The sequence below is a fragment of the Hippocampus bargibanti genome, linkage group LG19, assembly GCF_051943395.1.
Source record: "Hippocampus bargibanti isolate YZ-2025 linkage group LG19, ASM5194339v1, whole genome shotgun sequence".
NCBI lineage: Eukaryota > Metazoa > Chordata > Actinopteri > Syngnathiformes > Syngnathidae > Hippocampus > Hippocampus bargibanti.
The window spans coordinates 9369147-9393874 of NC_142752.1; the positions used below are offsets into that span (position 1 = coordinate 9369147).

The following is a 24728-nucleotide window of genomic DNA, read 5'->3' on the forward strand; positions in this document are numbered from 1 at the left end:
TGCGCCCGAGGAATGGACTTGGAAAGACTAAATGGCCCTTACACAAACACAGGCCTGTGGTGGCGGTTGTTGCCCTGTGAAAGGACAGTCGCCTCCATCTTCTCACCTTTCACTCATTCACTGCCGGACGATGTGCAAAAATGTGGCCACTCTAGTGCCAGCGTTTTTGGCATTTTCACTGAAATTGTAGGACACACAGAATATTGAGTTTTCGGACTACATAAACATACAAGGCAGCGTAAGAAACCTTAGACTCTCTTCTTTCATCAGAAAAAAATAGTTAATTCCTAAATTATATGGGTCTGGAGTTATCTGAGATTGAAATGGGGGCAGCTTTGGAAAATTCTGCCTCCTCATGGGAGGGAAAATCATTGCCAGAGGTCTGACCGGAGCGGACGGCACTCCCCGCAAGAAAAACCAAAACCCGAAAAAAAATTGGGAATGGCGCTGCATGTCATGTTTTTCAATTCTCGAATAAATTCGGGATTGGCTGTGTTGAGTTAAAAAGGATGTCGGGCTGACCTACCAATGCAAAGTGTCACCGAGCAGCGTTATTCACCAGCATTATCAAGTACAGTAAAGACAGTTGTTAACGTTTATAGCTCAATGACTCATCATGTTAAATAAATAAATACATCTGTGCCAGTCCAGTGCAACGCGAATCGCCTTTGAATCGCAACTCTGACATTAGTCAACACAAGACAACACTGACTATTTGTGTTTGTTTTAATGGACGGCGGTTTACCACTTTATCCACGTGAATGACGGCAAATGTCGACAAATTGAATTCCTCCGCGTTAAAACCGTTCCACTCGACAGTGTAAAAACTCTTTTGTGTCGTTTGTCATTTCGCCGAGTCGTTAACCTTTTCAAAACTAAAAGTGCCGTACGGCCACGAGAAAATGTAAACAGCCTGTTTGGTGTTAAAGGTGCAGGGAGAGTGATTTTAAATGCTTTCACATCCAATTGGAGATGTTCAAATTTGACGAAAATCTGTCACGTTCAAAACTTACACAGTTAAATCGTACTGAGGAAAGGTGATCAGATAAATCGCACAACTAAATAGACGTAACAATTTTTGCCGCTCGTAATGATCAACAGAAGCTCGTCTCTCCTGGAATAAGTCAACTTTGCATTTAGAGTAGAGTAAGCGTCTTGAATCAAACGCATGCTGATGTTTAGAATATTAAAAAGGTAAATCTGTCCATAACAGCAGAAAGACTGAATGATGCGCATTCCACCGCGTGGATGAAAGCTGATCCCATTATAGATAAATGTCATTTATCTATTCAATCGCTCTCTCTCTTTCTTTTATCTGTCTGTCACATTCTATTCCTCCCCCTTTATCCCTGCCAAAATGTGTATTTTCCCACTTTCAGGATCCTGCTCACTCTGTTTTTTTTAATCTCTCTTGTTTTTTATGTGTGTATAATTATCCTCTTAAATCTCTACCCTTCATCCTTCTCCATTTGTGCGGCGGCATCTATCAATCTGCATCATCTGATGAATATAATTGGTAGGCATCTATCTGAAGAGGAGTGATGACATTGGAGAGGGGTAGGATAGGAGTGAAAAGCAGTTTGGGAAGGGGGGGTTCAAAAAAGGAAATAAATAATTACCACGTAGCACACTGACTTCACAGTGCAGAGGTCGTGAGTTGAAGACCCAGTCCGGCCTCCCTGCGTGGAGTTTGCATGTTCTCCCCGGGCCCGTGTGGGTTTTCTCCGGGTACTCCGGTTTCCTCCCACATTCCAAAAATATGCATGCCAGGCTGATTGAACACTCCAAATTTTCCCTAGGTGTAAGTGTGAGAGCGAATGGTTGTTTGTTTCTGTGGATCCTGCAATTGGCTGGCAACTGGTTCAAGGTGTCCCCCTCCAAGTGCCCGAAGACAGCTGGGATAGGCTCCAGCAACCCTCATGACTCTAATGAGGATTAAGTGGTCCGGAAAATGGATGGATGGAAATAGGTACCACGTTGAAAAACAGACTTCACCGAAGAAATCACAAATTCAACACACTCCGCATTCATGCTATGCACTCTTGCCTACCCTCTGATACAAGCTGGTTTCTGTAATACAATAAAGAATCTGCCGTATGTGTGTGTGTGTCTGAGAGAGACAAGTTTTACTCCCAACTCTCAGTCTCATCATTGCAGTTCTTCCACTGAGGTGTGTTTCAATAAATCACGCTGTCACATGCATCCACATACACACACACACACACACACACACACACACACACACACACACACACACACACACACACACACACACACACACACACACGCACACACGCACGCACACACACACACACACACACACACACACACACACACACACACACACACACACACACACACACACACACACACACACACTCTCTCTCTCTCTCTCTCCGCTTAATAAACAGCTCCTGGGTTTGGAGAATCTGAAACCGCACAAAAGTATACTATTTTCTTTCCTGGGGTGGCAGTTCTTTATCATCACTTCCCCGCTCTTCTCGCAAAGTTGCTATTGTTCTATTTCAGATGCATTGTCAGTGACGTCAACAGATGCTCTCAACAGGTGTATGTCGCACTTTTTTGGCTTTTATCAGTGGCGGACTGTCAAGGCCTGCAAAGCCGTCTCTGCTGGCCTAACAAAATCTGAATCACGAACTGATGTTAATTATATTTTGTCCATAAATACTTATTAACTAATTCCAAATTGTCTTTCAGCTTCCTTTCATTACTTTTCCCCCGCTGCACTGCATGCAATGCGTCCATGAATTATTAAATAATTCCAATTGCCTCTGAGTTTCATTTCATTTCTTTACCCCTGTTGCGCTGTTGTGATTTGACGTGTGTTTTCGTATTTAAGCATTTAACATATCACATTTCAGTCATCATTTGTTACCAGGGTCAGACATTTATCTGGACGCCTTCACAATCAGTTCAGCAGGCCCTGTCGCATCAAATGTGTCGAAACGGTTGCTCTAACCAATCAGATTTCGAGTTGGCAATCCAAAAGGGGTACCAACACCTTCTTGAAGACATTAGTCATCAGTTTTTACAAACTATGATTGGCTCGTGACTACCCAATCATAGTTTGCGAAAACTGCTCTGAACACAAGTCGCTAGAAGTGACGAGAGCATACTGGACAAAGCTAGCACATTGTATCGGGAGCGAGCTGCATAAGCAAATATATTGTGTTGATTTAATGGCAGTTTTGCTAACCCACATTGGCTGAATGAGGAAAAGAAATGGATTTGCATGGAGATTTATTGTTAAAGCCATTTACCAGACGTTCTTCTCCAGAAAAAAAAATGGACAAACATGAAGAAAGGTCAGTTATCTCTGTCACGGTTTGCGAGGTGGGGATGGTGGTGGATCCCAAAATAAGCAGGCAGGAGGGAGAAGCAGGTTGTGTTTGACAAATTGTATTAAAATAAAGTCAGCAGGAACAAAATCTAAAAAATCTAAGTGATCCGAACAGAAAGGTACAAAGTATCAAAGAAAACCATGCGTAAAAATCTGCCAAGATGAGAGAAACCTGACAGGGTGAAGCAAACACATTCACAGTACAATGACCCAACACCGAATGGTCGTGCCGGGAGTCCTTTTAACTGCCACTGATGAAGACGACCAGCACCTGTGCAACTGAAGGTGGGGCCGACAGCACTACCCGTTGGTCGCCAACCAGAACGTGGCAGTCTGCCACTGATCGGAACGACCAACACCTGTGCTGGTGCAGGCGGGGCCGACAGCACCACCCGTTGGTGGCCAACCAGATCGTGACAATTTCCTGGCTAATGGTACCCTCTAGTATACTTGTAGTAAATCACACCACACTTGTTTCAGTCTGGATTGATTCAGACGTAGCACTACTGAAGGCCTAGCGATGAAATCCACAGCACGCCACTGGCTTTTATGTGTTTGCTTCAATATTAAAATCAAGGCATGAGAACCACTGGACATGATAATCAAATTGGTTATGTTGGTTGAAACCTTTGGCGGGTGTGTTCAATGGTCACGGCTCTGGAGACCTCTACTTCTTTTCCCTTCGGCTTTTCACTTTACGGGTCACCACAGCGAATCAATGTCCTCCATCTAACCCGGTTTTATGCATCCTCATCTCTGACACCAGCTACCTTCATGCCCTCTTTGACAACATCCATAAACCTCATCTTTGGTCCTCCTCTCTGTCTCCTGCCTGGCAGTTCAAGGCTCAGGATCCTTCTCCCGATATAGTCACTCTCTCTCCTCTGGACATGTCCAAACCATCTCAGTCTGGCCTCTCTGACTTTCTCTCCAAAGCCTCTGATATGAGTTGTCCCCCTATATTTATCCCTCTATGCAACCTGGTCACTCCCAAAGAAAACCTCATCTCTGCTACCTCCAGCTCTGCTTAATGTCTTTTCTTCATCACATGTATACATTTGGACAGGGAAAAAACTGCAGAAACAGATTGGGTTTGACTGAAAGTATTGACTTGTAAAATAGTTCTTACTCTGGCCTTTAGATTCCTTTTGCTCCTCTCTCCCTCTTCTTCAACAAACTTTCAAGTGGAGGAAATGCAGCCGCCGACTTGGTCCAAACTATGTCACGCCTTTGTGTCATGTCGGCATGTTCGTTCCCGCATCACATTGATTCCTACCGCGACCGTCGCAGCGCATGCGACGATTCTGTCTCCGCTTCCAAAGCATGTCAGGCGTGGACAGGACAGATGGAGAGGAGGCGGACAAGTATGGAAAAAAGAGCAAAGCAGGGTTGGGTCCGTGGAGTGGGGGTGATGGGAGGTGGGGGGTGCAATGGACACCTGGACGAGTCCTGAAGCTCTGTAGGGAGGTGGAAGGAAGCAAGCTAGGTGGAACGTTCAGGGCATTCTCCAAGCGGTAACCTGTGTGTGTGTGTGTGTGTGTGCGTGTGCGTGTGTGTGTGTGTGTGTGTGTGTGTGTGTGTGTGTGTGTGTGTGTGTGTGTGTGTGTGTGTGTGTTTGAGGGGGAGGGGTGAGTTCCATATGTGCAAAAGTGCTGCAGGAGTTGTAACAGATGGGACAATATACACAAGTGCACACAAAACAAATGACAAGAGTTTCGCCATCGGCACGATGTCACGGCACTTTAGCGGTTGTGAACTTTGCTTCTGCCACCTCAATGCATGAGCATGTAAAGTTTTACGGCGCGGGGGGGTGTGGAACCAAGTCGCACCACACTGGGCTGCGACTTTCATGTTCACAAAACTGCTCTCGGGCACGCGCGTGTGATAATCGAGCGAGACAAAGTTGAGTCATCGGTGTAATGAGCAACAGAATAGAGGGGAATTGGAAGGCGAGAGGGAGGCTCTGCGTTAGCCAGACAAACAGATTTAGTTACCTAAAATGCTACTTCATGCCCAACCCAAAGACACAGCCCCTTTTCTGTTATACACAGTGGCGGAACGTCAAGGCCTGCAAAGCCTTCTTTGCTGGCCCAAAAATATCTGAATCACAGACTGATGTTAATTACATTTTGTCCATAAATACTTATTAACTAATTCCAAATTGTCTTTCAGCTTCCTTTCATTACTTTTCCCCGGCTGCACTTCTTCCAGACGTGGGTTTTCGTATTTAAGCATTCAACCAATCACATTTCAGTCATCATTTGTTACCGGGTCAGAAATCTACCTGGACGCCTTCACAATCAGTTCTGCGGACCCTGTCGCATCAAATGTGTCGATCAAACTGTTGCTCTAACCAATCAGATTTCAAGTTGGCAACCCAAAAGGGGTACCAACGCCTTCTTGAAGGCGCTGGTCAACGTCAGAGTTTTCGCAAACTATGATTGGCTAGTCACCAGCCAATCATAGTTTACGAAAACTGCTCTGATCACGAGGCGCGAGTGACAACACCATATTGGCCAGAGCTAGCACACTGTATCGGTAGCAGCATAAGCAAATATATTGGATTGGATTTGCCTTTATTAGTCTCGCAGTGGAGAAATTTACATTTCACAGCAGCAAAGTTATGAAAGTTATGAGTTTGTCTTTATTTAACAGTTTTGTCAACCCGCAATGGGTGAAGGAGGAGAAGACATGGATTTGGTTGCAGATTTACCATTAAAACTATTTTCCAGATGGACTTTTCAAAAAAAAAAAAAGGACAACATTAAGGAAGGTGGGTCAGTTACAGTATTTCCTGGCTAATGGTAGCCTCTAGTGGGCTTGTAGTAAATCACAGCACCATTTTTTGTCGAGATGGATTCAGACGTAGCACTACTGAAGGCCTAGCGATGAAATCCACGTCTCGCCACTGGTAACTTAGAACCCCTATTTAGTATACGTTTTTTCTTACACCAAAAAATTAACAGGCAATGCAAACGGGATTGCGCCTTTTAAACCCCAACTTGCTCTGGAACCGAATCTCTGGCCTCACCCGAAATGTGTTTCAAATTATCTAAAAAATACTTGATGAGACGAACAAAACAGTGACTCAATTGCCAAGAGAAACTAAGACTCAAGTGCCTTCAAGTGGTCCTTTTACCCTCCGCCTCATCTCATTGGGCCTGCTGAAAAGCTAAAGAATGCGAAAGAGAAACAGACCCCAGAAACACAAACAAAGTGACCTCAGGGTAGAAACTTGTGAACTCGTGCTGGAGGTTTCTAGCTAGTCAGTAGAGTAAGCAAACACAACTCTGCGAATGCAGGCCAAAGTCCATTTCACTGTACTCTGCGTGAAACTAAGCTATGGTTAGTCATCACACTTAGCTAAACTCGAGCCCGGTCTGTTTCCCACATGTGTGAGAAATATTTAGCGAAGCAGAGAAGTAGGACGGGTTGGGGGATGTGAGTGGGGGTAAGGGGACGGTGTTAGTAGCTGAGCTCTATCAATCAAGCAAAGTTTCCCACCCCCATGTCTACGCCGTTATCAGCAGATATGAAGCAGCTCTGGAATGAAAAGAGTGCAGATGCACGTTTGTGTCACTTTGCCGCGTTTCTTATCCTACTTGAAGCAGCTATTGCTGCCTCTCCCACACACACACAATCGTCTGCCCACCGCTCTCCTGAATCATATACTCCTGTTTCACCTCGGATTTCATAAAGGATTGGAAGTGTCAATGTGTGTCAGTCGCCGCGCAGTCGGCAGAGTGCACTTGATCATTGACATCCATTTTAAAATGAAGAGTATGGACTAAGTTTGTGAAGTTCTCTCCATTCATGTACAATTTGAAAAAAAATAGTTAGAAATAGTCTAAGCCGTTTTGTGGGAGGCATATAGCCTCTTGGACATAAAACCAGACCAAAATCTTTACATCTGTGCTGACATCAGCATCAAGTTCGCTATAAGGGATCAACTAATAATTAGATTGGAGGTGATTTTAACAGCTTTCATCTGTTCTAGAATGTGCCCGTGTCGTATTTCCACAAACGCTGCCTTTTATGCGCACTGGAATTATAGTCATTAAAAGTAATGTGATTGTTACAACTGTTTTTTTTTTAATTCTTTGAAGCCCTTGGGAAAACAGCACTACACAATTCGTACTTTTTTGTGCAAAGGCACAAAAGGACTAAACCTTGAGAATGTGTTAGTTTTCACTAACCCTCGCAATAGAAGCGATGCAGGTCATGGACGCATAGATTAATTTACACGACAAAATGGCAGCTCAAAACATGACCCCAGCCATTGAAAATGTAGACGAAAATTGTCATTCGGCAACTTCACACGGTGGAAACCGTACTAAAATTGTGTTGAATTCAACCTTCGTAACTGAAGCGTGCCTGTGCAAGCATTGAAGCCGTTTCTGGACTGTTTACTGTCTTCAGATGTTGACAAGCTTCCACGCGGCCTTGGCCACGTACTCGGCGCAAGACAGCATGCGCAGACAAGAACACCCACGGAGAGGCTGATGGTGAACGCACATGAAATTTTGACCGCGGGAAAGTGCAAGTGGTTAAGTTTGGGGCCCAATGCGGGACGGGGGAGGGGCAGGTGGTGGCTAACCTAAACCACGTGTGGCTCCCACTGTTTAGCAATCCGTGTGTGTCTTTGAAGCGTGTGCGGATGTTTGAAAGAGATAGGCAGCAAACAGAGGAAGCTCATGCCGTGTCCGAATGAAGGTGCGATGCAGCCACGTCGAGGGAGGTCTAGATCCGAGTTACAAAACCTTTTTTTTTTACTTCTTGGGTTTTCTGGCCATTTTAGTAATGTTTTCAGTGTGACGCTAACCACAGAATACTTCGGTGTGTAAAATAGCCCCCAACGTCACTCTTAGGATTCAATGCCGTTCCCAAATTGATTCGGTAATTGAAAATATGACGTGGAGCGCCATTCTCCATTTGTTCGGGTTTTGTTTTTTCTTGGCCGAAAAAGTACTGGTCAGACCTCTTTCAATGTTTTTCCCTCTCATGAGGGGGCAGGATATGCCTTTTGTACAGCCACCCCCATTTCAAGCTCAGATAACTCCAGACCTAAACAACATAGGAATTATTTGTTTCCTGTCAAAAGAAGAGAGTCTAAGGTTTCTTAATATTGCATTGAATATTTATGTAGTCCTAAAATCTCAATATTCTGTGGGTCCTGGAATTTGAGCAAAAATGACAAAAACCCTGACACCGGCGTGGACACATTTTTGCACATCGTCTGGCAGTGAATGAGTTCATAAGAGATGACTTTCCTCAGGCTGCTGATTATGAGCAATTAGACGGAATTATAGTAGCACGGGTTGCGCTGGCATGTGCAGGACATCAAACTTGCGAACAGGATGTGCGAGCACAGGCCAATACAAATCAATTGGAAAAATGCGACTGAAAACCATTTTCAAATCACAATTAAAGTCGTCAATAAATGGCCCATCTGCGAAGCATGGCTTTTTTTTAAATACAGGACAATCGTTCCGCAGAGGAATTTCAAAAATCTCTGTTGATAAGATCACACATTGACGGTAAAGCCAAAGTACACTCACGCTTTTACCTTTTTGACCTTTGGCATATCATCGAGAAGGGTCTGGCTGGAGCCACAAACCGGAAATTTACAGCAAACTTGGAAAACTTGGAAAGGCAGAATAGTAAAGACTATATTAACGTACTAGTGTTTTCTTCCTCTCTCTTAAAAAATCTTGTTGAAACTGGAAATGGAAAGGAATTTTATTTTGAAATTATTCCATGTACGTACTTCCGCCAGAGGTTTTGAGGTCTGCAGAGATGTTTACACTCTCTTGGTCGACAAAAAAAAACGCTTTGGCGACTAAGGCGCATGACGGAGAGAGAAAAACTCTCGCCGGGAAAGGGGCGCTTTCGATTATTGTTGCTAGTGAGGTTTTTTTGTCCTTTCATATCACGAGACAAACGATTTGATACTGTTCCAAAGGTGGAGGTTACCAGTGGCACTAATGCTCAGAGAACAGGTAATTCTAAGTTAAGGTAGTCGTGTGTGTGTGTGTGTGTGTCTGTGTGTGTTTGTGTGTGTGTGTGCGTGTGTATTAGTGTGTGTGTCTACATGTTTGTGAGACTAAATGCAAGAGGCATTTTATGTCATGGCGAGGCATCGCTGTATCTGCTCACCGTTAGTTCGACAAGACAGCACTCTTTGCATGCAAACACACACACAGACACACACATCTGCATCTGCATCAACACTTTATTTACCTTTGGCCCAATCAAGATATCATGAGCAGAGTCACTTCAAAACAAAAAGACAGTGACGAAAGACAGACAAAGCGAGCGTGTCAGGGTCGAAAAAAGAGGAAAACAGACCGGAGTATTCCAGGAGACGGTTAAGAGACGACGGTAAAGATAAATAAGGGCAATAGTGAGAGGCCTTGGCAAGATTTGAGTGAGGAAAGTGGCGAGGAAAATGCATGTGTTTTTAGGTCGTCGCTAGATTTGGCGTACAATGAAAGTACTGTATTTTACGGTGTAAAAGGCACCCCTAAAAGTCTTGATTTTTTTTTTTTTTTGAGTTGAGCCTGCGCCTTATATGCCGGTGCGCCTTATATGTATAGTAATATTGAGCCACAACAGGTCATGCAACTACTGCCAGCAGCCACTGACTCAATTTCCCCCCGTAGAAGAAGTATTGCCTAATCCCAGCCTCTAGAGTGGCATCTTATAATGTGTTATGCCTTATATTTGGAAAACTTTTATATGTTTGTATATTATATTTGGAAAACATTTTTTTAATTCAGCGGGGGTGCGCCTTGTACTCCGGTGCGCCGGATACACCGGAAAATTCAGTACAGTGATACCTTGGCTTACGAACTTAATTGCTGCGTTTTTGACCAATCACATGGGTCTGACCGAAGACTGGGGGCGGGGAATAGAGGACAAAAATAAGACGGCAGCCATTTTCTTGTGAGGAGAACAGGCTCGTTCGCGAACGACACATCACTCATTGTGGCAGTTCTGTGTGTATCCCGAAAAATCGTTTGTACGTGAAAGTTCCATTTTCATACATCTAATGTTCGTAAACCGAAACGTTCATAAACCAAGGGGTTCGTAAACCGAGGTATCGCTGTATTCACTTATATTGGGGCAAGCAAACAAACACTTATGATATGCTTGCCTTATTTATTTCCATGACGACGACTGGGATTTGTGAACCACCATGTCGCTCCCCTGTTAATACGACCTGCTTCCACATAATTACCATTCCCACCTTGAAAATAATCTGCACACTTTCTGCCGGTAACACAACACCATTCCATCCGGATTTGGGCTGCACCAAAATCCCAGCCTTGCTCTTGTTGGGAGGGGACATGCGGAAACCGGAGAGAGGGGAGGAGAGTCAATGGAGGTGAGGGCGAAAAGAAGAAAGGGGGGAAGGGTAAAGTAATTCTGTCAAGAATTCACAAAACCTTGGGGCGAGGAATGGGGGTCGGATGTGTTGTTTATGTTAGCGAGCAATAAATTCCAAGAGGAATGACTGGGGTTGAATGTGGATACGAGAGCTGAGAAGAGTTCAGCAAATGCGGTGGTGTGGATTTGTCTAATCGAGTGGAGCCACTCCACACCCCCACTACATTAAAAAAAAACAACTCTCAAAAAAAAAAAACTCAAGAAAAACTTCAATGTTAGTTCTGCGCCGCTACCGACAGTGAGGAATTTGGCCATGGCGCATTGTATCAAAGTTTATGGCAACAACTCACTGCAGTGTTCAAATAACTGTTTTTTTTTTACTCGTTCACTGCCGTTCACGATTTCAACAGTTTATTTTTTTTTCATGCTTGGGTGCCGATAAAGCGCTGGCCATGGCCTCTGGCAATGTTTTTTTCTTTTCCACAAAAGGGGCAGAATTTCCCTTTTTTCCACGTTAGCGCCTTATTCCAGCTTCAGCTGTTGTCAAAGCACTATATAAACCAATATGTATGTATTGCATTGTATTTTGGACAGCTGCCCTCATTTCAAGCTCATATAACTCCAGATCTATAAAATTTAAGAATTAAAGCGCTGGCCATGGCCTCTAGCAATGTTTTTCCCCTCCACAAGGGGGCAGAATTTACCTTTTGTCCATGTTAGCACTTTGTTACAGCTTCAGCTGTTGTTAAAGTGCTATGTAAATCAATAATGTATTTTATTTTGTGCAGCCGCCCTCATTTCAAGGTCATATAACTCCAGACCCATATAATTTAGGAATTAACTATTTTTTTCCGATGAAAGAAGAGAGTCTAAAGTTTCTTATGCTGCATTGAATGTTTATCCATCCATCCATTATCTGCCGCTTATCTGGGGTCAGGTCCTGGAATTCGAGTGACAATGACAAAAACCCTGGTGCTGGAGTGGACACATTTTTGCAAATGTCTGGCAATGAATGAATTAATGGGGAAAGGAGAGGGACAAGCACAACTTGGAATTGGCCCTGAATGCAAAACCCAGTGCAGAGCTATTGTTTGGGTTGATGAATGGTGAGAAATAAATTCAAAATTTGCAGCTTTTATCTGTATACACGGTTCGGGTGATATATGGCGGCTATGTGAATCTACCTAAAAAAAAAAAGAATTAAAATGTCATTGAGTGCAGGATGTCACATTCATCGTTGGGTTGGAGACCCGACCATGTGCCTACACAAAGAAAAAATAAAGAGTTGGGAATGATAATCTTTATGGAGCGGTCATCCGCCCTGTAAGCCGCCGATTCACAGAGAGAGAAAGAGCCCCGGGTTTAAATATCTCAAAAGCTCCGCGGCTATCTCAAAAGCAAATCAGCTTACGAGGGGGGGCTTACTGGATGTGAATGTAAAGACGGTCGAAATGGGGTATCTGAGAGGGTCTGAAGGAAAACATCCCGCTTGGGATTTGCTCATGGCGGGCATCAGGAATGAGACCGGCAATGTCGGGGCTGCACGTAGGCCGCTTATGGCTACTTTGGTGTGGACGTGCGCAGCCGTGTGTGATGCTGCTTTCGTGACAGATGTCCTCCTAACCGGACTAATGGAAACCACTTCAGCCAGTGCCCACAGCCCCATCAAGGGACGCACAAAAGAGCCCTTTGGCGGCCACCTGAAGCCTCTTATAAAGTGGTGCAGTTGCATTTGGAACCTTGATGACTGTCATGTTGAATCAGTTTGTACACAAAACAACTCAGAAAGTCAAATCAAAAGGATTTTTCGGTGTATAAGGCGAACCCAAAAGCCAAGATTTCCTTGAAAAGGTGACATGTAAAGTAATATTGAGCCACAACAGGATTGCCCTGCGCCTTATACCCAGGTGCGCCTTATATGTAAAGTAATAGTGAGCCACAACAGGATGGCCCTGCGCCTTATATGTGAAGTAATATTGAGCCACAACAGGTCTCATAACTAATTTCATCAGCCACCGACTCCATTTCCCCCTGTAGAAAAAGTGTTGCGTAACCCCAGCCTCTACTGTAGCGCCTTATAATATGGTGTGCCTTATATTCAAATACGTTTATCTATTTATATATTACATTTGGGAAACTTTTGTCATTCATTGAAGGAATGCCTTATACTGCGGTGTGCCATTGCGGGTGCACTTTATACACCGGAAAATACTGTAATTTAATTGCACGCCAGAACAAATTCAGTGACTTGCCTCTTCAAGGACAGTTTCCTGATCTCGGCTTGTCTAATTTGTCTCATTTGGTACGTTAACAATAAACATAGCCCTTAAAAAGTAAACGTTTTGGAGAAATTCCTCGACATGCTATTTATAGATGCACTTCAAGCAACGCACCGTAATATATATGTATATAAGTCATTGTCAACTTTAAATCTTAAATCGGTTATGTGTGTCATTGGATTTTTCCAAACCTTCTTAGCCTACGCAGTTTGGCTTGACCTCAAAATCAGATATTTGCCACACGTGAAAGAAAGCATCGCATGGTGACAACTGTAACGTCACGTCTGTGGCTACCTTCTGATGATTCATTACCCTCAGGCTTATTTTAATACTTGAAAGAATTATTAAATAAAATATTTGCTAAAATTAGACATAGGACTGGCTCTTTACCCATGGATTAGTAAATAAATTCCTGCAGGAATCAAATGGTGCTTGCGGGGGAATGAAATGAACGACACATTTCAAACGATGCTGATACGTTAATTTTATTTGTTTATTTCTGTGACAAACCTTATCATGTGCTCATAAGTGCTGAAGAGCTAAACGAGCGTTTAAAGTGCTCACAAATCCATTGTTTCGAGGACCGGGTTGATTTGGAATCGAGCGTGATTAGTTGCAACGCGCTGCCAAAAGAGTCTGTCCCGCTTAATGTGAAGCGGCAGTATTCCTGCACCGCTGCACTTCCATTAGGGCGCTGTTATTTTTGCCTTCAATAATCTGTTTTACCAGAGAAGAGCGACGCAACTCACAGACATGCATTGCAACTGCAAATTAACAGCGGCAAACTTCCCCCTCACCTCTCGTTTTCAGTATCTTAACTCATTCGCTGCCATTCCCGAATTTATTCGGAATTGAAAAGTGTGACAAGGACCGCCACTTTGACCGTGATTTTGTTTTTTCTTGCTGGGGTTACCAATAAAGCGCTGGTCAGACCTCTGGCAATGTTTTCCCTTCCACAAGGGGGCAAAATTTCCCTTTTTTCCATGTTAAGTCTTTGTTACAACTTCAGCAGCCATTAAAGTGCTATATAAATCAATATGTAGGTATTGTATTGTATTCCAAAAACTATGAATAATGGCTGGATGGATTGTATTTTGTACAGCTGCCCCCATTTCAAGCTCAGATAACTCCAGACTCATATAAGATAGGAATTAACAGTGGCACACATTCAACATCACGAGTAGTTGTGCTATAAAAGGTAACTGTCTTTACTTTACTTGATTATGTTGTGAATAACGCTGCTCAGAAAAGCTTCCCATTGGCAGGTCAGCCCTACTTCCTTTTTAACTCATTAACTGCCATTCCCGAATTTATTCGGGAATTGAAAAGCATGACGTGAAGCTCCATTCCCGAATTTATTCGGGTTTTGGTTTTTCTTGCGGGGGGTGCAGATCAAGCTCCTGGTCAGACCTCTGGCAATGATTTTCCCTCCCATGAGGGTGTATCATTTTCCATTTGTACAGCCGCCCCCATTTGAATCTCAGATAACTCCAGACCCATATAACTTAGGAATTAACTTTTTTTCTGAAGAAAGAAGAGAGTCTAACATTTCTTACGCCACATTGAACGTTTATGTAGTCCTAAAACTCAATATTCTGTGGGGCGTGCAATTGGACTGAAAATGACCAAAACCCTGGCACTGAAGTGGACACATTTTTGCACGTCGTTTTGCAGTGAATGAGTTAAAGTAACGCAACACAGAATGATGAAACTGTTCATGTTCCTTCATTGGTAAAATTGCAAAGCCTTGTGGGAAAATAAAGGATGCCTGTCAGGCAGCATCCTGAACCGTTGCCCAAAAGATGTAAACTTGCCTTGCATTCTGTATTGGTCGCTCGTGAGGCCCAAGGGGGGAGGCTGTGAACTCATTGAACGGGAACCAGTCTCAGCTAAACAAACACACCTGGATGCTTTAAATATGTCACCGGCTGTGCAACTGCTCAGTGAGCGACACATGAAGGAACGCCGGCGGCGTACACAAAAATGGCAAATGGCTTTCCCGACAGCTGGTCAGAAAAGACCAACAAAGCCACCTGCAAAAAATGTTTGGCTCCAAAAAGATTTCCGTAAAGGCCATCCCATGAAAAAATATGCTCACGTGACACGAGTGGACCATTTTAAGTTGAATTTGATGGTTAGTAATGACATTGCAAAAGCACTAACACCATCGAAGGACAAATATATATACAGTGATACGTCAGCTTACGAACTTAATTGGTTCACAGAAAGTGTGTGTAAGGCGAACGGTTCGTCTGCCAAACATTTATTTCCCATAAGAAACCATTAAAAATGAGAATAATCCGTTCCCAGGTCCCCATATAACATAATTTTCGACTAAATAAGCCTTAAAACTACACAATATATACCTTTATTATATATAATAAATGTGCTATTGGATTGTAATTAAAGAAATAAACTGTACTGTATAATAAATTTTATTTACCTTTGTGATGGTTGTTGCGATAATACCCTCACTCACACTGTCTCCTATTAGCTGCTTTTCGTTCAACACATGTTTTACAACCTCTACTATTGCCTGAGATCGTTCCTCAGACAACTCAGAAATACCCTTAGCCACACGTACCAATGGTCGACTGAGCATACTGGTACTGGGACGCTAAGTCACACAAACGCACACCTTGTTTGTGTTTTTTGATTATCTCCTTCTTTGGCTCTACCATCATTTTCTTTTGTGCCCTCATCGGCTTAACACTAGCCTGTGGTGGGGTCTTTTTCGGACCCATAATAGCAAAAGTACTCCACTCGATAACAAACCACGTCTGCACTCAAACAAAAGGTGTCTGGAAAATTAGTCCGCCAGCCACCGTGGCACTGTGTGGTTTGGTTCGTCCGCCGAAAAATAGTTTGTATGCCAAGATTATATTCTCGCGAATGTAATGTTTGTAAGGCAAAAAGTTCGTGAGATAAAGCATTCGTAAACTGAGGTATCACTGAATATATATATATATATATATATATATATATATATATATATATATATATATATATATATATATATATATATATATATATATATATACATACACACTAATTTTTTAATGGAGATGAGAGATTAGCAATTGATGGTGATTGCCACTCACCCTTTTCCGAGCGCCCCATGTGAGCTGGGTCCAAGAAAGCAACAGGGAAGACAATAAGGCAGAATTAGACAAAAAGCATGCGCATAGCATTCAGTATATGAAGAGAAAAATTAGCTACAAGTCAATATAGCAGCTCAAAAACAGAAAACCTGAAAAAAAATTAACAGACACATGTGAAAGAGAAGAAAATGTTCGCGTCGACCGAATTAAACCAACACATGGCTTGACCCCTGCATGACCTTTAACCTCTGCTCCCTTCCACTTGTAACCCCGTAAATGTTCATTTTCGAAATTTGCCACCCCCAACCCCCCTCATCTCCATTGCAAATTTTCTAATTACCCGCATGTTAGTTTAGACCAGGGGTGGGCAAACTTTTTGACTCGCGGGCCGCATTGGGTTCTAAAATTTGACAGAGGGGCCGGGCCAGGAGCATTTGGAGGGAGTGTTTGGGCCGGAAATACTCTGAACAAGTTATGTCCATAATTTATAAAATCACTTCAAATGACTTCGACTGAGCGTATTTTACAAAGATTCCACAGCATATAGCTATAGTTTACGTTTTAGGACTTGCGCTGAATATTCATGAAGTCTTGTTTTCGAGTTGATGACGATCCCCATGTGACGTCACGTTTGGACCGCCCCTGACCGAGAAAGCGACATACAATGCATTTTGGGTACTTTGTTTGGTCTGAAAACTTCGTGTTGATCCGTGTTGATGGTGAAATTAGAAAGAAAACACATAAATAACGCCATGGTGAATCGTTGTGTGTTGCACCAAGACAACTATTTGATATTCGCTGACACAAATTCCCAGCTGACAAATCAGCCCATTTCCAACGGAGCTTGGGCGCAATCTTCTGCATTTCTGGGTGCTACAATTGCTGTCATTGATGGCTCGAATTGATATGGGAGGACTCCTTGAATCAATTGCAAACATTTATGCTTTCCTCTTTAGAACTATTTGAATCATATTCATAACTGGATGAGTAACAAGAAAACATCTTCTCCGAATCTGAAGCCATTGTTTTGATTCTCGATCAAAGGCAAGACGTCTTGGCGTGACGTCACGAACAGGGGGGTGGGACCTTCTGAAACTGACCATTTCCGGATTCATTTGAAGTCATTTTTATTTGTGTTCATTTAACTAAAAATATCAGCCTGCCTGATTTGGGTATTTTAGATGCTATAAAACGTTTTTCTGATGTCAGTGGGAAACAAAAACAAAAAATGGTGCCGGTGCCTTTAAATGTAGTATGTACAAACCTCATAGCACAGTAAGAACACTACAACCCAATTTATTAACTGTCTTTCAAATGTGAAAAATATCCCTGATCAGTTAATAAATTTGTCTCAAGGAATATGGCGTTTACATACTATTTCGCAGATACTTGGAGGAGGAAATGGAAATAGATTAAAATAACATGCACTGTGATTTATCAAGATTGCGTCTGTTTTTAATAAGTTTCCATCGAAGGGGCAAAGTTAAAGAAATCCACATTTATTGAAAAATGGAATCACTTTCAAAATTCAAAACATATTATTACACAACGAAATATTCAAGCTCAATAATACCTACTTGTGTTAAATTCCGCCAAATCATAGATGGTTTGTCCTGACCGCGCGCTCAACAAACTCCTCACTGACGCCCTCGCCTACACGCACAAACAAAACACGTGTACCGTCGCCGAGCACACAAACATAGACTACCTGCAGTTGAAATTTGCATTCTCGGCACGGCAGCCAATCAGAAGCCTGCTTCTTTCTTCCGGACTTTCGCAAGCGTTATAAAGTCGTGCAATTGCATGTCATTTTCCAAAATAGATGCACAGAACCTCAGCCCAGAAGAAAGATTCAAAAGAAGCTAACAACATATGTGACGCTAAAAAACGTAAATTCACATTAAACCGTGACTGTAATGTGTACGTGAGACTTATGAAAGGGGCTTAGTGGCTCGTAGGAAGCAATGCAAACGTTGCATTGTGCACCGCAATGACAATCGACTACTGCAGCAAAATCTACGGCCATGCACATTTACCGTAAATTAAGCAAGGTAGCATTTGTAGTAGGTGCATTCTTGATTTAAAAAAAAACTTTATACTTTGTTACAATGTTTTTTAATATGATTAGTTGTCTCTTTGTGCTTCAAGTTGTGAAAATTGGGACAGGCAACTTTTCAGTTATCTGCCCTGTTGTTCGCTAACTTTTTGTCATGAGTTTTAGACACTGTTTGTACTATATTTTGGGCAAATTCGGCGGGCCGGATTAAAAAGCCTAACGGGCCGTATGTGGCCCGCGGGCCGTAGTTTGCCCATGCCTGGTTTAGACTGATGAGGGCTATCCGTTTTTTATATAATTTATTATAATAAATTATAATATAAAATATATAATATTATTTTTTTAAATAATTTTCTGCAGAGAATCAAGCTCACTTTCCGTATTTGGTGAGCATGTGCAAAGTGCGCAGTAATTAATCACCTGAGCGTTGATTACTTCATCCGTCATTATGCGGCCATGTGTAGAAGTGTCAGTGTGTGAATATGTGTGTGTACTTCCATGGTGTGTTTTATGCTTCTGCGAATGTACAGACAGCTGTGACCCGAGCCCGAAGGGTCACGGCAGAGATGGATGATACTAAAGCAACACCATCATTCATCAAGGAGATGATCTTTCCAAGATTCGGGATCCGTTGCAAAGTTGCAAACGCTCTTCTGCCTCTTTCGACACACTCACTGTTGACTTTCTGACTCATGCCCGGCGCTTTTTTTTGCATTAATGGGAGCTGAAAATTGTAGGAAATGAGTCGTTATTTTCATCGTGGTTGTGCAACTGCTTCATTGCTTTTATTAACTAATTCGTTGCCATTCCGTAAATTTATTCGGGAATTGAAAAGTGTGACATGGAGCGCCATTCCCGAGTGTGTTCGGGTTTTGGTTTTTCTTTGCTGCCGATAAAGCGCTGGTCAGACCTCTGGCGGTGTTTTTTCCCCTTCCACGAGGGGGAAGCGTTTGCCTTTTGTCCATGTTAGCGCTTTGTTCCAGCTTCAGCTGTTATTAAAGATCAATCAATATGTATGTATTGTATTGTATTGTATTGTATTCCAAAAAACTGGATAATGAATGGATTGTATTTTGTACAGCCAAGTGGGGGGTTAAGGGGTGCCGATAAAGCGCTGGCCAGACCTCTGTTGTTCAAGCACGATATAAATCAATATGTATTGTATTTTGTACAGCTGCCCCCACTTCAAGCTCAGATAACTCCAAACCTATATTTTAGGGATTAACTCTTTTTTGATGAAAGAAGATAGTCCAAGGTTTTTAACGCTGTATTGAATGTTTATACAGTTCTAAAACTCAATATTCTGTTGGTCCTTCAATTTGAGTGAACACTAGCGATTACAGATTTTTTGGACATCGTCTGGCAGTTCATTGGGGGAGTCTTTACCTATTTCACTGACCGACAAAGGGGGTATTTTCATGACAGTAGAAACATTTGGGAGATAGCAAACAACTTTTATGACAGCCTTAGTCAATCACTAACCTAACATACAAATCGAGTCAAGTGCAGTATTCGCTAAACGTGTTCGAGCACGAAATACAAGACAATCAGATAAAAAACAGGAAGTGCCGCAGATTTATTTATTTTTTGTGCGTTGCGTGACGACTATGTCGACGCCGGGCTGACTGGTTCGTTCGCTGTACATGACCTGGTAAAATGTCGAAATGGCCGTAGCCCGCCATAGATGACTTGCTCAGATGACAAATGGGGATTTTGAACACTTCTTTCAATGGCGTCCAACTGAAATCAAATGAGTTTCAAGCTGTCGGGTATCATCAGACTTGCATAGAAAAAAATTAAAAAGCTGAATAAGATCCCGTGTAAGTGACTGGAAGGTCAATACTATTTGCGGCTGGTACGTCTTTCAGTGCAAAACCCTACTATTCATTCAAGCGCACAAGTCTAATGAGGGATTAGCTAATGAATTCTCTGAGCAGATTAATTACATTTTCCACACGCGCGTGTGGGGGGACGCCTGCAGACCTCATCCCCCAAACCACTGAAGAAATGAGCCAGGACTTTCAAGAGTGTTTTTTTTTAATAATCTGCAACCAAATTGAAATCCATAGAAAGAGATGTGCTTTGAGCAGGGAGGCGTTTGATTTGACGCGAAGACGACATTAAGGAAGATGGAGCCTGGCGGCAGACTGAGGCATTACTTTTAACAAGAAAATAAATAAAACCCACTTTGATTTCGCCGCAGTCGAAACGCGGAACGTATTTCCCCGGGAATCTAAATGAGAAATAAACCTTTAACATGCTTCTCTTTGTATCACTTTTACTACAGAAGGCTTATTAAGAAAAAAAGCAACACACGCAAACACACACACACACACACACAAAGCTGACATGACAGAAAAACACACACAAATGCACCCCTCCTGCCGTTTTCACAGTCTCTTGAGTGGACGAGATGCCCACGGCCAAAAACCAATGGTTGCATGTTGTTTTTTCCCCTCCTCCTCGTCCCCCTCCTTCTCCTCCTCCTCACTCTCGCTCTTCCTCACATGTTTTTTTTTTTGCTGAGAAAAACACATTTCTATTACATCTTCCAAACGGCGCCGTAAAGACATTGTAATTAAAGCGACTTTGTATTAAAGCTCCAAATGCAAAAACATGATTTCCAATTATAATTAAACCAGCTGTTGTGGTTCGCCCGGGGAAGCTAATGGAACACAATTATTGCACTTCATTAAGATTAAAGACGCTGTCAACGCGGGTCAGCGCATTCAGAGAAGTTGTCACGTTGACACGCAGTCACTTATTGACATTGTAAAAAGCGGCGCGGCAGACAAGCCGGGCCACATTTATGAATGCGAGCGTGGCGGTGATAAGCTAAAACGAGGTTGCCGCGAAGCGGGATGATGATAAGCGCGGATGCTAAAGAGCGCTCACGTTAAACTGCATCATTTAATACGGGGACATTATAAAACGGAGGGTGAAAGTAGAAGATTGTCGATGCAAATGAAAGCCATTTGGAGAAAAGGACATCACAATCCCAAAGTATGGTGACGGTTTGACTTCATTTTCAACTGGTATGCGATTTGCCCTTGGGTGCATCTGAAGGAGATGAATGAAAACCATCATGGCGTCTAACGTCAACAATTTTATTTGTCAGCATCTTAGGTGGTGTTGCTCAAATTTTCTGCAAAAGGTAAACAAAGTATGAGGCTCAATGTTTGGAGGAAGGGAAGTTTAACTAATTCACTGCCATTCCCAAATATATTCGAAAATTGAAAAGTGTGACGTGGAGTGCCATTCCTGAAATGTTTTTGGGATTTGGTTTTACTTGCATGCCGATAAAGTTCTGGTCAGACCTCTGGCAATGTTTTTTTCACTTCCGAGTGGGCAGCATTTGCCTTTTGTCCATGTTAGCTCTTTGTTACAGTTTCAGCTGTTAAAGCGCTATATAAATCCATATGTATGTCTTGTATTTTGTACAGACACCCCTATTTCAAGCTCATATAACTCCAGACCCATATAATTTAGGAATTATCTCTTCATCTTGGGGAGCCCTCCATTCCACCAGGGGTATTGCCACCAGGGGTATTTGTACCAACGCTGATCGTAAAAAAATATTTTGACAGAAGAGTACATAACACACATAGCACTTCTAAGCTAGTTTCAGCAATAACTAATATTTGAGCGAGTGACAGTGTTGCACCGCTTAAATCCCCGTGTCGCAGCTCCAATCATCCATTTACAACAACAACAAAAAAAGAGCATTTTTACTTTATTTTTTTTAATCGTCTTATGACAAAAATCTCGCAAATTTTACCATTGTGGGACTATTAAAGGCTTTCTGATTCTGATGCAATTTTTAAGGAAATGCAAATACTGTATTTAATGAAGAGCCAATTCACTACACTGTACATCATTTGACCTTGGTAAATTTGTTTTCAAATTCAAACTTGTAAATCAACAAGTGATAAATACAAAAAAAACATTTTGGGTGTTTCACTCTATTTCCAAATTTTACTAACAACCACTTTTGCTCTTGCCCACTTTAACAATGACCCGCCTCTAGGCTATGTAAAGCAGCATCTTGTATTTACTTGCAAATTAACTGCGCTTGCATTCCCGGGTTAGTACTCAAAGAAATTCCACACATTTGTTACCCTGCAGACCAAATGGCCCCCAGGGAGGGGAACCAAGGGAGTAGTTGGACGATGGAAGGTTGGGCTACAAGAGGGAGGGGCGTGGCAATAAAGCTCACTGAAGAAGTGGTAATTAAATATTTTTTATGCAAATCATCAACAAGCCTAGGCTTGCCCTAGTAGACTTTTTCATCCCCCCTCGAACAGTTTCTGGTCATGCCCTTGCACAAATGAAGCGTGCTGTGCGCGAGTCACATTTAATAAAGCTTTCGTGAGGTCAGATTGGAGGTCAGCTCTTACAAATACAGTACATTGCATTCACACATATTGGGGGGCCGTAATTGCAGGGTATAAATTCTCCGAAATTCCTCACATTACAACAAAGCCTTTTTTTCTAAAACGAAAGCAAGAGTCTCGCAATAGCGCATCATGTGGCAATCTTTTTTTAAATAAGACGCATATTGAACAATTATTATTATTATTATTTCAGCCACCTTATGTTGAGTCAATTCAGTTATTCAGTTACATATATGAGAATCAGAATCAGAAAACCTTTAAATCGTCCCACAATGGGGAAATTTGCAGTCCACAGCAGCAATTTGAAAAGGGGTCGGGGGCGAAAGGATAAAAAAAAACAAGATACAGTATTCTAAGCATCATAAAAATGTCAGCAGACTGAGATGTACACTGTAAATGTGTGTATTTTTTTACAACCTCCCTCCGCCACCCATTTCAATTTTGTTGATGTCGATTGCAAATTTCCCCATTGTGGCACTATTCAAGGCTTTCTGATTCTGACAACGTATGAAAAAAGTGACACACAAAAGCAAGCATGCAAAATTTAGAACAAAGGGAATAAAGAAATAACAACCCTAACAAAACACCCAAAATAAAAACAGGATTTTTGTCTTGTCTTGCATCCATCATTGTAAATTGTAATGGTTTATCAGCATTTTGAAGCTGCATGCAAAAATAAAACAAATCACAAACAAACGCTTTCATTTCTCACAACATTGAAAAGTGTTGTTTGTCGACGTCCAGTCTCATTGCAACACTGCTCCGCGCGTAAAAACAAGCCACAAAAAAAACAGGTAACGAAAAGTAGGACTCTTTTGATAAACATGCACACAAACTTTAAAGCGAATGCAAATGATAGCAGTTCCGTTCAGTGAATTCTGCGTTGCATCATATAAAAAGAATGCTTTTGCACGACATGCATTTATCAGGTTGGATTTTCGTCAAACTGTCAGCAACAAAAAAACAGCGACCAAAACACGTCACGAGTCATAATTAACGACCAAAACTTTTTCTGTGTTTCGCTTTTATAATAAACCTCGTCAAATCTGAGTCTTAAAACTCCCCAAAACCCGAAGCTTATAAATAGACTTGTACCAGAAAAGTTTTTTTTTTTGTCGTTGTTTTCGCTCAAGAGTGAAAATAAACCGACGTTTGTGCAGCTGTGTCAAATGACCCGAATTCAAATCACCAAATCAACGTCGTCGTCTTAACATGCGTTTGCGTTCTTCTATCCCTGCGCAGCGAATCCAAACATTTACCAGTCGGACAATTTATGACAAAACAGCTTTCGAGTTGACAGGTTGCAAAGGCATTTAAGAAACATTTCGGGAACGATACAAGACCGATCGATGGTGGTTGCCAACTTTTCGTCTGCGCTTCCAAAACATACCTGCCCAGAACACCCGAGTTCACCTAAATGAATAAACCAAAATCTGTCGTACCTGATGCTATCTGCCCAGAGATGCCCACAACAGCCGAAAAGATCAGCAGGAGTCCCATGAAAAGACAAAAAAGTGTATCCATGCTTTCAGATCGGCGTCTGGAACAGCTCCCCCCTTCCGCGTAAAGTTTTGCGTCTTCCGCGACTTTCTCCGTCTTCGAGCGTCTGTGTCAGCGTTTATCGTGAGTTTTGGTGTTTATTATTCCTGCCTCCTCAGACGAGTCAAGCACTCCATTCTCCCCTTTCTCTTTTTCGTCTTCCCAACACGCTCACTCTGCAGGACGCGACACTTTGAGTGAGGCTGCGCGTGCGCGACGGAGAGCGCAGCGTTGTGCGCGCTCGCGAGCCGTGGCGCTGACGTCACGTGGCCAGGACGCCGAGAACAGGGGAGAATCATCAGCGTCATATCAGTAATTAATGATTCAACAATAGAAAAAAAAAATATTTTATGGAGTTGAAAACGAGAACGAAATTGTCAGTGTTACATCACAAAGCCAGAAACTTTCAAAACATCAAATAAACAAACACAAAAGAGTGGCAAATGGCACACAGCACGCTTTGTTTGCCAAAAGATTCATTCATTCATTCATTCATTCATTCATTCATTCATTCATTCACTAATTTGTTCACTTATTCGTTTATTCATTCAAATAAACACAAGAGTGGCAAAATGGCACACATCACACAACGTTTGTCAAAAGATTCAT

General features: G+C 42.3%; 1 protein-coding gene across 13 annotated transcripts in view; it reads right to left on the minus strand.

Moving 5' to 3' along the window:
- ptprk (protein tyrosine phosphatase receptor type K) overlaps window positions 1-24327 on the minus strand; it is an 87730-nt gene extending 63403 nt beyond the window's left edge. For 12 of the 13 annotated variants that reach the window (XM_089021491.1, XM_089021486.1, XM_089021487.1 and 9 more), the window contains exons 1-2: window positions 24023-24327; window positions 16131-16154 (exon numbers count right to left, since the gene is read on the minus strand). In XM_089021491.1, the coding sequence (XP_088877617.1) occupies window positions 16131-16154; window positions 24023-24104 (106 nt within the window). In that variant the 5' untranslated portion in view covers window positions 24105-24327. The remainder of the gene's footprint in view (window positions 1-16130; window positions 16155-24022) is intronic. The other variant, XM_089021490.1, reaches the window with a different exon arrangement.
- Between the last annotated feature and the right edge of the window lie 401 nt (window positions 24328-24728).